This window comes from Antechinus flavipes, chromosome 6 (genome assembly GCF_016432865.1).
Source record: "Antechinus flavipes isolate AdamAnt ecotype Samford, QLD, Australia chromosome 6, AdamAnt_v2, whole genome shotgun sequence".
NCBI classification, from domain to species: domain Eukaryota; kingdom Metazoa; phylum Chordata; class Mammalia; order Dasyuromorphia; family Dasyuridae; genus Antechinus; species Antechinus flavipes.
In genome coordinates this window covers 62,585,276-62,600,388 of record NC_067403.1, presented here as the reverse complement: position 1 = coordinate 62,600,388, position 15,113 = coordinate 62,585,276, and the positions used below count along the sequence as shown (strand labels likewise).

At 34.9% G+C, this 15,113-nt stretch overlaps 1 protein-coding gene across 1 annotated transcript; it reads left to right on the top strand.

Annotated features, from left to right (window-relative positions):
- The first annotated feature begins 206 nt into the window (after positions 1-206).
- Positions 207-11,395, top strand: LOC127539655 (serine/threonine-protein phosphatase 2A catalytic subunit beta isoform-like). Its single transcript, XM_051963901.1, has 2 exons — positions 207-1,420; positions 11,271-11,395. The coding sequence occupies exons 1-2, from the start codon at positions 476-478 to the stop codon at positions 11,292-11,294; spliced, it is 969 nt and encodes a 322-aa protein (XP_051819861.1). The 5' UTR covers positions 207-475; the 3' UTR covers positions 11,295-11,395.
- Positions 11,396-15,113: the final 3,718 nt, after the last annotated feature.

Here is a 15,113-nt window from a genome sequence, read left to right as displayed (position 1 = left end):
TGGAAACTTAGGGTCTCAGACAAGTGCCTTGGACTTTTGGTAGGTGACTCGGCCAGTTTGAATCCCAAATAGGTCTAAATGCTGACATCTATCCGTTATTCCAAGCTGTTCCCTGGCACATGGTGGGCTCTTAATAATTTTTTTGTCTAATGGAAGAACAAAAGAATGAAGGGCACGGAAAATCAGGGGAAAAAATACCTCTAAACCAACACCGGCTCATTGATTCTTTTGAGAAGATCGTTCATTAGTGGGCAAACTTTCTCCCAGCCCAGCCTGAACCCTTAGCCAGGTGCAGCTGAGCGCGAGGGCTGAGGAGGAGGGGCTGCGAGGCTCGCGGATAGAGGGGTGGTTGGCCCCAGTCCCTTTCCCTCCCCCTCCAAGGGAGGGACGGGACTGTTTTGAGCCTCTCCTTGCGAGGAAGCGCATCCCGAAGGGGAGAGGGCTCGTTGGGCAATCCCGCACTCCCAACTCATCCATGGCGGAAAGCAAGTTCATGGAAGAGCTGGACCAATGGATAAAACAACTGCAAGAGTGTAAACTCCTCACGGAGAAGCAAGTGCAGACTCTATGCGAGAAGGCTAAGGAAATCCTAATGAAAGAATCCAACGTTCACGAGGTCTCTTGTCCCGTTACCGTCTGCGGTGACGTCCACGGCCAATTTCAGGATCTTTTGGAAATCTTTACGCTCGGTGGGAAATTACCAGACAAAAGCTACCTGTTTATGGGTGACTATGTTGACAGAGGCTTGAACTCGGTGGAGACTGTGACTTTTCTCATATCTTTAAAAGTACATTATCCAGAGTTCATTACCTTATTGAGAGGAAACCACGAGAGTCGAGACGTTACTCAAGTGTATGGTTTTTATGATGAATGTCAAAAAAAGTATGGAAATGCCAATGTCTGGAAATATTTTACAGACCTATTCGATTATCTCCCCATTACAGCTTTAGTTGACAGCCAGATATTTTGTGTCCATGGGGGTCTGTCTCCCTCCATAGATACCCTGGATCATATAAGAGCTTTGGATCGCTTTAAAGAAATCTCCATGAATGGACCAATGTGTGATCTATTATGGTCTGATCCAGTTGATTTTGGGGGATGGGGACCTTCTCCAAGAGGGGCTGGCCACACATTTGGACCAGAAATTTCTGAAATATTTAACCAGGCCAATGGTCTTAAACTGATTTCCCGGGGTCACCAACTTGTCGAGGAGGGTTACTTCTGGTGTCATAATGAAAAGGTGGTGACCGTTTTCAGTGCACCCAATTATTGTTATCGTTTTGGGAATCGGGCTGCTATCATGCAACTGGATGATTCTTTAAAACACACCTTCTTACAATATGACCAAGCACCAGGAGGGAAGTGTCCTGAGATCTCACTCCTACCTTTTTCCTATAGACAGCCTTGGGGAAAACTAAGGGTAAATATTTATTGGGCAGAATTTTCAGAATCTTTTCAAAAAGCAAAGATAATTTTGTTCTGTGCATTGAGATGTGTCAGAATAAAATCCCATGCAGGGACAAAGTGGGCTACATTGATAATAATGAGCAGTGAGCTAAAATTGAGGATGAAATAACAACATGACATGGTTTGAAATCAGTTCAATAACTTGCCTGTTATACATAGTTTTTGTAGTAACTTTTATTTTTTCTTTAGGACTGATCAAACAGACAAGGTAACTTTTTTGGCACTTATTAATATGCAGAGAGTTTGTAGAGTTTGTCATATATTATAGATATTAAGCTTCATTATTTTTATTTAAATTAACTTTCATTTGTTATCATCCCTTTTATTAAAATACAGAAACTAATTTAACTAGAGAAAATGACATATTTAAGTGTCTCACCTCCATATATTTTTGGCACTCTTAGTTCAATAACGTAAGTACCCCTATAAAAGCCACTTATCCATGAATGTCTAGTTCTGTGGTTTTTGTCCATACCTTCTTTCAAATCATTTCCCAGGGAGTCAATCAACATTCTAAGAGTTGGGCTTTCTTTAGATCTCTTTTTTTTCAGTCAATCAATAAACATTTAAGCGCCTACTAGATGCCAAGCAGTTGGCTAAGGGGATACAGAAAGAGGCAAAAGATCTCACAGAGTTTACCGTTTAATGAGAGAGAAAACATCCAAACAAATAGCTACAAAGCAGACAGAGGATTAATAGATAATTGACAAATGAAAGGTATTGGAATTAAGAGAAGTTGAAGAAGACTTCCTGTAGAAGGTAGTAGATGCCTGTGAAATTAACAGGTCATCTAAGTGCTAGCAAGGAAAAGTACTGTCAAGAATACATAGTATTTTTATTATATTATTTTGATATATTTTAGAAGGGGAAGAAAGAATTTGAATTTTTCCTCTTCTTTTAAGTAAATATTCCTCTATCAGTTACAAATTATTTTCCAACTACAATGCTTTTTAAAATAGTTTTAAAATGTTTTGTTACCATCTTGCTCTCAGTTGAAAACATTCTGAATATTTTCCACTTCCTATTGGAGTCCTTTTAAAAGTACGAATTATGAACCCTGGGAAGTAAGCATTTTTCTTTGACCTGGAAAGCTTTTTTTTTCCCTCGAAAGTTATAATTTGTATTAGGTACTTTAAAAAAAAAGTGAACTTAGGAATTTTTAAAAATTCCTATCTCTATTTATAATAAAGGTTTGAATTCCCTCAGCCGACCCCCCCCCAAATATAAGGGCATTGATTAATTGCTTTCCCTAATTTCAAGACCAGTACTCTATGCACCACCATCTTACCTACCTGCTTACACTTGAAAACATTGTTCATAAAAGTTTACAAATTGATGTGACTATAATATGCAAATGATTATGAACAATTATTCATATTTTTTATTGGGTTCAACTAAGAAAAACCTAAGGACAATTTCTATCCTGCTATTATTACTTTGTAATCAATGTTCTGCAGATTATTATGCAGTTAGATAAAATGGTTGCATTTTGTAACTGAATTAGGATGTTGGAATGAAAGTTCATGTTGTAAATATTAATATTATCATTATTATTATACAAGTAAAGCTACACTTCTGGTCTTTGCTTGATCGAGCTGACACAGTCCTAGACAAGGATGCAAGCTGTTATCTGTCAGATTAGTTTTAAAGCTTTGATTTTTGAAAGGATGGCTTCAGCTGTTCTTGGTACTAGGAAGTAGGTAGAAGGCATTGGACTTTTAGCAGAAATCATCAAACCAAGAAAGAGATAAAGCTTTCAAATACTAATGAATCAAAGAAACTTTTTATTATCCTTGTTGGGATCATATTGCAATAGCCATGCATAAGTTAAAGCTTAAAAAAAAAAGAGGTTCCTTTTCAGTTTGGGGAGATTCAAAGTTCTTCCTGGCTCCAAGAGAATACCAATTTTGAATAACTTCACCAATCATTAATCATGCTATAAATGATATTTAGTATTATACTAACAAAGTCTGAAGATGCTATTTATAATAGGTTCCTTCCACTTAATGTTCAGATATTGCAGTCATATCTGATCCTTTGTGATTCTGTTTGAGGTTTTCTTGGCAACAATCCCAGAATGGTTTGCCAGTTCCTTCTCTAACTCATTTTATAGATGAAAAATTAAGGCAAACAGGGATAAGTGACTCACCCAGAGTCACACAGCTGCTAAGAGTCAGAGGACAGATTTGAACTCAGGAAAATTAGTTTTCCTTACTCCAGGCCTTACTCTATCCACTGAACCACCTAACTGCTCTACATTTTTACTGTTGCATTTTTACTATAATAAAAACTCTGGATCCCCATACCTATTGTATTGCTTTTTTACAACCCAGCTTATAATTAATAACATGATTTCAGAGCAGGGTTGTAAACAAGGAAAATTTACTTATTATAGAGTAGCAGAAAAAAATTAAGAAATGCATTCATAGCAAATACTATAAATTCCAATTTCCCAGAAAAATTCACCTCTCACACTTTCATCCCCAAGAGGTATGAAGGCCTTGCTTCCCACTCCCTCATGCTGTCTTATTGGCATAATACTTAGAGTTTTGCATATGATGACTCATCCAGCAGATGAAAATAGAAAAGGCACTGCATATCATTTTATGGATCCCAATCAATTCTCATCACTTAATAGTTAATCTTGATACTGAATCCTAAATATTTTAAATGACTATAAGTGATATTTAATCTTTAAGATCCTTCAATATCTTCTGGAATGGAAGGGTGATTTCTTTTCAAGGTATCACTTTATTAAATCTTACATTGCTAGGTACAGGGGGAAATGCCAGAAAACCAGAACAGAGAGTAACATAACACAAATATAAAACTAGGAATCTATTAACTTTGCAGCCATTTCATTTTCTTAACTTCTATTTCCTCCTCCTTTTCCTCTTCTTCCTCAGTCTAAGAGATCCTTATGCTATATGTTTGCATGTAGCCTTCTGGGAGGAGTAAGTGTATGTGCAGTCCCAAAGTCTTGGCAGATCTCTGGTGAGACCACCTTATATTTATCACTCCTATTGGAATTAATATTAAAAATTCACAATTACAACATATAATTTGGGAGTTGGAAGGATGATCATTTGCCATTGTGTGTGTTTAGTCATTTTTCAGTCTTATCTGATTCTTCATGACCCCATTTGGCATTTTCTTGGCAAAGATTCTCATAAGATTTGCCATTTCCTTCTCTAGTTCTTTACAGATAAGACAAGTGAGACAAACAGGATTAAGTGAGTTGCCCCAGGATCATACACTAGTAAATGTCAAAATTAGGTCTTCCTAATTCTACACCCAGCCCTCTATGCGCCACCTAGAAACCTGATTAATCATTTAGTTCAAATCATATTCCAAAAGAATCTTCAGTATAAAAACCAGAAATGGTGGTGCAATCTTATTAAATATCTCCAACTTGGGAATGGGGATGAGAGGACAAAGAACTCATCACCTGTAGAGGCAGATCATTCTAGTTTTAAAAACTTTGTAAGACTATTGTATTTTAATGGCACTTTGATTTTTAGAAAGCAAATTATCCACAACAATCCTGTATAATAATTATATGTAGTAATTTAATAGTAAATTAGTCTAAGAAAAGTGATTTGTTCATGGTCACACAGCTATAGGTTTCCCTGGGAATTAAAACTGATCTTAAAATCTTATTATCAAAATCAGAACTGAAATTCAAACACGTGTCTCAGAATTACAACTTCAACACAATTTTGAGATAATTAGTAGGTACATATGGGTACATTTTACTTCAAATGATAATTTATTTGATTTTAACAACTGACCAAAGGTGAAATTTGATTGTGCTGAATTAATCTTTCTATTGCATCTTGGAGTTTACTGGCTAGATTTCTTTCTTAAGGATCATGCCTTAAACTAAAACAAATCTGATTCTCATTGGCTACCAATAGATCCTAAGCTAAACTCCATTTGGTCATTGTTTGGGTTCTGATAGACTCAGATTGAATGTAAATTGCAATCTTTAATGCTTTGGTCAGAAACCCTGAGGTTTTCCTCCCAGATTCATTCATTTATTCATTCATCCATTTATTTAAATTCTTTGGACTACATGAAAGAGATTCTTTGCCTTAATTGCTACCCAACCTTAATCACTGAATGGGTGCAGCTTCAGTCAAACTGAGACCTGTTGAAGACCTTAGCTTCAAAAGGCGAGGACTCCCATCTTCAGTCCTCTTGATCTTTATCTTGCCACTGGACCCAGATGACTCTGGAGGGGAAGTGAGGCAGGTGACTTTGTACAGCTCCCCTCACTCAAATCCAATTCACTTGCATGTCATGGTATCACCCCCTGATGTCAATAATCCTCTTCCAGAGAAAAGAACAAACAACAGCAACCATGCACATATTTCTGAAAAACTTCAAATGAAGGACTATCTCAGTATCAGTTATAACTGATAACTGTGATAAATCACAGGTATAAGACCCCTAATGATCATTAAAATTTATAGAGGGCATTTCTGGCTAATTTAGTAAAAATTACTTTTTTTTTCTCAATAGTATTTAAATTTTCTAAATAATGTAAAGATAGTTTTTATAAGACTTTGTATTCCCAATAATAACAATATTTTGTGATGATCAACCATGCTCTTTTTGACAATGAAGTGATTCAAGAAATTTCTGTTAGACTTGTGACAGAAATCCACATCCACAGAACTATTGAGAATGAATGTAGATCAAAGCATAGTATTTTCATTTTTTGGTAGTTTGTTTTCCTTCCTCATGGGTTTTTTCCTTTTAATATGATTTTTTTTGCTCAACATGTTGGGTATGGAAATATTGTTAGAAGGATTGAACACATTTAACCTAAATCAGATTGCTTGCTGTCTTGTGAGAAAGAAGGCGGAAGAGAGGGACAAAAATCTGGAACACAAGGTTTTGCGAATGTTGAATGTTGAAAACTATCTTTGTATGTATTTTGAAAAATTAAAATACCATTAAAAATAAACTTTAAAAATGCAAAAAAAAAAAGACTTTGTGTTCCAAATTTTTCTCTCTCCCTCCCTTTTTCTTTTCCCTTTTCTGATGTAGGTCAATCATGTACAATTCTTTTAAATATATTTCCAAATCTATCATGTTGTGCAAGGAAAATAAGGCCAAAGGGAGAAAAACATGGGAAAGAAAAAAACAAACAAATAAACAAAAAAGTGAAAATACTATATTTCTATTCATATTCAGACTGCTTAGTCTAGAGATGGATAGCATTTTCTATTCCATGTTTATTATAATTGTCTTGGACCACTGCATTGCTGAGAAGAGCCAAGTCCATCACAGTTGATCATCACATAATCTTTCTATTACTGTGTACAACATTCCCCCACTTCTGCTTATTTCATTCAGGACCAGTTCATATAAGTATTTCTGGGCCTTTCTGTCTCATGAAGTCATCAGCAAGGAGACTGAAGATATATGAATATGCAAATAGGAGATACTGAGAAATATGTGAATACATTTTGATGAGAAGGCTGTGTGACAAAATGGAGAAAGCACTAGTGTTAGAGTTAAAGAACTTGGATTTGATGCTTACTCCTGACATCCCCTGATAGCATGACTAGGGTGGTCAATTATTCTCTTCCTGACTCAATTTCCTTATTTCTAAGATGAGAAATTTGGACTAGATAACCTATGAGATCTACTCTGACACTAGATTTATGATCCTGTGATATCACAGTGCAATGAAATTGTATTGATCCATAATAGATGATGAATATGACAGTTTAAAAGAAATATGGAAAGACATATTTACAAATATTGATCAAAGTGAATAGAGTCAGGAAGACAATGTACATAATTATCATAACCATGTGAAGGGAAAAGAATTCAGAATACTGACTAAAACATTAACCAGTCATAGTTTCATGATTAAATATATCTTACATCTTTTCTTAGAGTGGTGATGGATTAGAGGTATAGAATTAGAAACTATCAAAGATGGAAATATCTTGATTTGTGTGATGAAGTTTTTGTTCCGTTTCGGTCATGTCTGTCTCTTCCTGACCCCATTTTAGGGTTGTCTTGGCAAAGATAAGAGAATCATTTGCCATTTCCTTCTCCAGTATATTTTATAGATGAAGAAACTAAGGAAATCAGAGTTAACTAAATTGTGCTTGATCAAACAGCTAGTAAGTGTTGAGGTCAAGTTTGAATTTGGGAACATCTATCTTCCTGACTCCAGGCCCGGAGGGTCTATTCACTCTACCATGAAGCTGGTCCCTTACTCAACTACTATACATATTTGTTACAGGGATAGATTTTTAATTGGTAGAAGAGGAAGTAGGGAGTGAATTAGAGGATAATGATAGATGTGGGGGAAAGGGAGAATATTAATAAAGTATTTTAAAAATTAAAAAAATATATGACATAACACTTTTTATACAGGGTTTTCTGAAAATATGATTGTGCTCCTATAGAGATACATCATTAAGAAATATAGAAATCACATATTAATAAGAATATGGAATTATTTTAAATATAAACTATTAGATAAATTGATATGTAAAGTTGAATTTATTACAAATTCTTTTTAAAATGAAATAATCTTAAGTTATTAAGTCACAAAGTGTTTTATAAAACACCCAAACATTTTGAAATTTTCATTAAAAAGTTTCTTGTAGGGGGCAGCTAGGTGGTGCAGTGGATAGAGCACCAATCCTGAAGTCAGGAGGACCTGAATTCAAATCTGATCTCAGACACTTAACACTGTTGTAGCTGTGTGACCCTGGGTAAGTCGCTTAACCCATTGCCTCAGCAGAAAAAAAGATTTCTTATAAGAGGATAACTGAATTCTACTTGTCATTACATGGTTTTATAATTATGTATAGTAGCGGGTACAGATGCAGAGATGCAGATTCCTAAATATCCATGGGCAAATCATTATAACCCATCTAAAAAAATATAAGGATTCTAAATATTCTTAGGTCCTTGAAAAGGTGACTCATTCCTATTAGTGTATCTTAAAAGCCTTGATCCTTGAAAGTCAATGTCCTTATTAATGACATGAATAATAATCTACAAAAAGTTTTCAGATTGGCCAACCTGAGATTTGAGGATGTGGAAGCATGAACTTTTTTTTAGCAACATTAAAAATTATCTATCCTACTTCCTTATTTTCCAGGGGCTAAAAGCTGAAGGCTGAGACTGAAAGATATTGATATGCCTTGAGATTATGTACCTTGTATCTATGGGATGCAGAATTAAATCTACATCTTCCCCAAACTTCATTCAATGTTAATTTCCACATTGTGCCTTTCTTTCCTTTGTTTCAGTTCATGTAATCCTTATCATGCTTCTCTAAAATCTTTCTATTCATCACACAATGATATATCCTTAGCATAATAATATTCCATTATATTCACATAATTCAATATGTTCATCATTCCCCAATGAATGAACGAACACCCATTCTTGATTTTTATTTTGTACCACAAAAGTGTTGCTATGTGAAATTTATTATTTTTGGAGCATTTTCCCCCTTCTTTAAACTTCTTTGGGATAGAGGTGATCTGCATTGAGTTTAGAATTTTGGTCCCCAGAAATCTGAACCTTGAGTCACAGGGTTATATTTTCTGAACAAAATGTTCATGAAAATATAAAAATAATGTGATATCTCTAACAAAAACCTTTTATAAAAACAAAAGTGGTATAAAGATTAAAGTAAACAAAGTTTTTTTTTCAGATTTCTCAAGAAATATGAACATATATGCACTTTGAGGGAAGCGGAGTTTTTTCAGACCTTTTTCAGTGTTGTCTGACTCTTCATGACCCCATTTGGGTGATTTTGGCCAAGATATTTGGAGTAGTTTGTTATTCTCTTCTCTAGTTCATTTAACAGATAAGTAAATTGAGACAAACTGGATTAAGTGATTTGCCCAGAGTCATACAGCTAATGAGTGTCTGGATTTGGACTCAAGAAGAGGAGTATTGCTGATTCCAAGCCCAGGCTCTATTCACTGGCGTTTCAGTTGAAAGTATTCAAATTGACTCAGTCAGCTGATATCATCATCTGATGATGTCTTCCAAATTATTCCTAAATACATCATTGAGAAAGGTGCAAATGGAAGAAAGAAAAAGTCAAAAGTCCCATGTATCCTCAATGATTAGTAGATCACAGGATTATTAAATACAAAGTGTGATGTTTTAACAAGGATCCTGGACTATGAATCAGAGCTTCTGGTTTTCAATTATAGGCTTCTAACAATACTTGGGCTACCTGATCTCAGATGACTTTTATTTAAATATATGTATATTTCTTTGTGATTTCCTTTATTAAATTAGAAGATCCTTAAGGCCAAGGGCTGTCTTTTGCCTTTTTTTTTTTTTTTTTTTTTTGTATCTCCAACTTAGCACAAAGCCAGGCACTTAAAAGGCGTTTTAATGTTTATTGATTGACTGATTATGTTTATTGATAGGCGTATGAAACAGAAGTACACTGAGCTACACATAGAATAAGGAAGACTTGGTTTCAAACTCTGCCTCTGACATATATTGTGCACTTGATCAAGGAAAAATCAATTGGCAGAGCATTCAGATGGCTCTCTAAGAATATAAATAGCAGAATAGCTGCTAATTTTAATTAGTAGAAAAAATTCTTATTACCAATGCTATCCCAGGCCAGAGCCAGAATAAAAAAACAAAACATTATGATAAGTAAATATGGGGAAATCAGTGCCTTGAAACCACAGAGAGAGGACAGAAGTCAGGAAAAATTGGGTTCCACCTTTTAACCTATACTAATTTTGTGACATTTTTAAGTCACTTTCCCCCTCAGTTGCCTGGGCTCTTTAAGAAGAGGATTAGTAACTTTAAGAATAGAAGGAGTTCCTTTATTGAGATATTCTTATATATATACTTTAATTAAAAACTGCACAACCCTTCTAATGCTCCTTAAAGAGATAATAGTAAAATAAAGGAAATAATGAAAAAGACAAGTTTTATCTCAAGAAGTTGGTGGAATAATAAAAATATTTATCTTGATGTCTGAAAAGATAGATGAAATAGAAATAACACTTTTGGTTTTTGACAGAAAGGTGAGATAAAAAATAGGAAATGGGATATATTCTGAAGGGATCTATACTGTGATATTTTCTGTCCCCCTTCCACCTTCACCTCCCCAATAAACATATTTTAAAAATACTTTATTTTACTTTAATTGGGGTGCATGTTTGGACCTTTATCCCAATTACTTTTATATTTGTCTTAATATTTATTTATATATTTAAATATTTACATTCATATGTAATTTTTCTTAGTGCCAATGTGTTACAGTAGAGAGAAAGCATTAGACTCAGGGGCAGCAAGATTAAGATTTACATCCTGCCTCTTGAAATTGCCAGTTGTGCTTCTAAGTACAAATCACTGAAGTTCCCTGGGCTTTGTACAACTCTCCTACAGTCAGTCCTATTTATTAAGCTCTGGAAAAAAAATTTGTTGAATCTTTTTTTGTTGTTGCTGTTTTTCTTCTTTTCATTTTAGATTATGGTTTATTTAGTAGATCATAGATTGCAATGTATGTTGGTAAAGGGAGGGATTTCATTTACTGGAATTTCTACTTGTATGAAATGAAAACACAGATCCTTCATGTATATATAAGATTTGTTTTACTTTAAAAGAAAATTCTGTAAGAAAAACGTTATCAGCTTTAGTAAAATTTGGACTTGCCTAGAATGCAACACTTCTGAAAAGTAGTTACAATTTGCCATTGCACTAATAAATAATATATATAATAGACTCAGGGAAAGCATGACCATAAAGCAAGTATGTATTTTTCTTTTATTCCACAGCAACACTTTTTTGATGACTGGTGATATTTGGAATGTGGTAAAATAGCAATTGAAAAACAGCAAGGAAAAATTACACTGTTACAAATGCCAGAGCATTCGTTAATAAAACATTTTATTTCATTCTATTTGAAATTATGTTATTACTTATTAAAACCAATACTAAAGCCTTCTATTTGGGGGACATTTCTTAGCTATTGTTCATATTTATTAAATATGGCCACTTCAATAAAAAGAACCATTAAAATGATTTGAGCATCATTAGGAGTTAAATATCTAAAAGCTAGTCATGTGTGCCATTGACAGATCTCATTATTTTCCAGTAACTAAAAGCATCATACTTTGTGCTACCAAAAACACACATAGAATTAGAAAGAAAATAAAAATAAGGAAATTTAAATGTAAAAAATCATTAATGTCAAATCTGTACGCATATCTCCTTTTAGGAAAATGTGGGTTGTATGTTAGACTTCCATGCCATTCGCCAGCTCAAGATTTTTCTACATCTTCCTATTATCTACAGGATGAATTACAAGCTCCTTGGCTTGGCATTTATAAAATCCTTCCCATGCTTCTAGTCTAATCTTTTCAGGCTTAATTCACATTCCAATTCTTGCTTTAAGTAGACCATGCTACATTAAAGAAGGAAAAAAAAAAAAGGATTTTCATACAATGCAGATTTGCCTGGGGCTTGGGGAAAGGAGGGAGGAAAGGAAGGAGGCTTGAAAGAGTCTCATGCCAGTGGAGAGAAGGGACCAGCAAGCACTTCAAGGACACGTGATACTGCCAAGGATAGAATCTAGAACAGGGGGTCATTTGCGTTGGGATCTGTCCAGAACCCAGAGGAAGAACACATTTAGGGGAAGAAAGAACTGGAGAAAAAGAACACAGTCAGGAAAGGACCAGTGATAAGCAGGAATGGAATGATCATAGGATACCAGAAGGTGGATTGAGAGAAAGCAGTTAATCAGTGAACCTAATGTAGCTAGGATTCAAAGATAGCTCAACTTATCATCACCCTTGATGTTAGTACCATGTTTTAGTGCTATTGCTAATTTAATCTTATTTCTTCTTTTAGACTTAGAAATGCAGTTTTGAGAGTATGTTTTCTGGAGCTAATTATTTGACATTGGGGAAGGGGGAAGAGGTTAGAGAAGGTAATACAGAAGGGCATAGTGAGGATAAACCCACTTTATAATATGTACCAGTGAAGAAATCACACAGAAGAGGTGGTATAAAGGACAAATCAAAAAGATTGACTACTGGAAAAAATTGACCTGGTAATATAAGATGAGAAAAACAACCAAATCTTTGTGCTTTTTGTCCTACAGATTTTTTTGTGAACTTTCAGAAGATGTAGTACTTTGGATGGACCCTATTTGATAAAACTATGAGAGGGCAGGATAGGCAGAAATAAGTAAATTATAAATATATATCAAAGGACAGAATTCTACATTGATCCATTGTAGAGGATTTTAATCTGGGAGTCCATGAACTTGCTCTTTCAATATTTTGATAGCAATATTTCAGTATAATTGGTTTGTTTTATAATTCTATATACCATTTTTATTTTTTAAGTCCTTTAAAAAACATGATTTTGAAAAGGGTCCATAGGCTTTACCAAAATGTCATAATTGTCCATGACAAAAAGAGATTTAAGAGTCATTGGAATATTGTACTATGGAAGTATTTACAAGGAAAGAGAATATATTCCAAAAATAAGATAGTCGTATAAATTGATTAGAAATATGTATAAACCTATCCAGTTTAGCAAAGAGCAGAACTTAGCTTTCTAACTTAATAATTTACCAAAATGTCCCTGATCTGACCTGTGGAAGAGGAAGGAATTTATGACCAAAGAAATACTAGAGAATATTACTGATCACAAAATAGAAAATTTTGATTATATCAAATTGAAAAGTTTTTGTACAAACAAAACTAATGCAAACAAGATTAGAAGGGAAGCAATAAATTAGGAAAATATTTTTACAGTCAAAGGTTCTGATAAAGGACTCATTTCCAAAATATATAGAGAATTGATTCTATAAGAAATCAAGCCATTCTCCAATTGATAAATGGTCAAAAGATATGAACAGACAATTCTCAGACAAAGAAATTGAAACTATTTCTAGCCATATGAAAAGATGCTCCAAGTCATTATTAATCAGAGAAATGCAAATTAAGACAACTCTGAGATACCACTACACACCTGTCAGATTGGCTAGAATGACAGAGAAAGATAATGCGGAATGTTGGAGGGGATGTGGGAAAACAGGGACACTGATACATTGTTGGTGGAATTGTGAATTCATCCAACCATCCTGGAGAGCAATTTGGAACTATGCTCAAAAAGTTATGAAACTGTACATACCCTTTGATCCAGCAGTGTTACTACTGGGTTTATATCCCAAAGAGATCATAAAGAAGGGAACAGGACCTGTATGTGCACGAATGTTTGTGGCAGCCCTCTTTGTAGTGGCCAGAAACTGGAAACTGAGTAGATGCCCATCAATTGGGCAATGGCTGAATAAATTGTGGTGTATGAATATTTTGGAATATTATTGTTCTGTAAGAAATGATCAACAGGATGATTTCAGAAAGGCCTGGAGAGACTTACACGAACTGATGCTGAGTGAAATGAGCAGGGCCAGGAGATCCTTATATACTTCAACAATACTATATGATGATCAATTCTGATGGACCTGGCCATCTTCAGCAATGAGATGAACCAAATCAGTTCCAATGGAGCAGTAATGAACTGAACCAGCTACACCCAGCGAAAGAACTCTGGGAGATGACTAAGAACCATTACATTGAATTTCCAATACCTATAATTTTGCCTGTCTGCATTTTGAATTTCCTTCACAGGCTAATTGTACAGTATTTCAGAGTCCAATTCTTTTTGTACAGCAAAATAACAGTTTGGTCATGTATACTTATTGTGTATCTAATTTATACTTTAATATATTTAACATCTACTGGTCATCCTGCCATCCAGGGGAGGGGGTGGGGGGAAGGAGGGGAAAAATTGGAACAAAAGGTTTGGCACTTGTCAATGCTGTAAAACTACCCTTGCATATAACTTGTAAATAAAAAACTATTTAAAAATAAATGTCCCTGATTTGGCATGGGTCATGTTTCTCATAAAGTCAAAAGCTCTATGTAACGGAGTCTATCCCTGCCAATGACACCAAATAAAAGTGGAAGTACTCTTCCTAGAACACTATGGTGACAATGTGGGGAATTTGCTCACCAGAGGTTCCTTAAAGGAATTCACTGGACCATTTTTCCAATATCAGGCTTGTTCAGACCTCCAAAATAGCTATTTTCTTTTTCACTAAAGTCATACAAGAGTTTTATGTTTGCAAAGCCACAAGTAAAAGGGTTTCTATGACCCCACAGAGACCCTAGGGTCTTTAGATGGAGATGATGAGAAATTACTTCTGCCAAGAACTGCAGACAGAGAAATTCTGCTTAACTGCCTCCCAGCAATGTACCTTGGAGAGGGCAAAAGAAGGTACTGTATTAGCCTAAACTTTCTTATCCCTTGTTTAAATGCCTCATGGCCATTGAGTTTCCTTGCATGGCACCACTATGCCTGTTTATCATTATATATCTGGAGGAAAATTTAGTGAGACAAAGGTAATCCAAGGGAGGAAGAGAGAACTACATGTATTTGATTTTTGAAAGAAAGAAAAGAACGGAAAGGAAAGAAGGAAGGAAGGAAGGAAGGAAGGAAGGAAGGAAGGAAGGAAGGAAGGAAGGAAGGAAGGAAGGAAGGAAGGAAGGAAGGAAGGAAGGAAGGAAGGAAGGAAGGAAAGAGGAAAAGAAAGAAGGAAGGAAAGA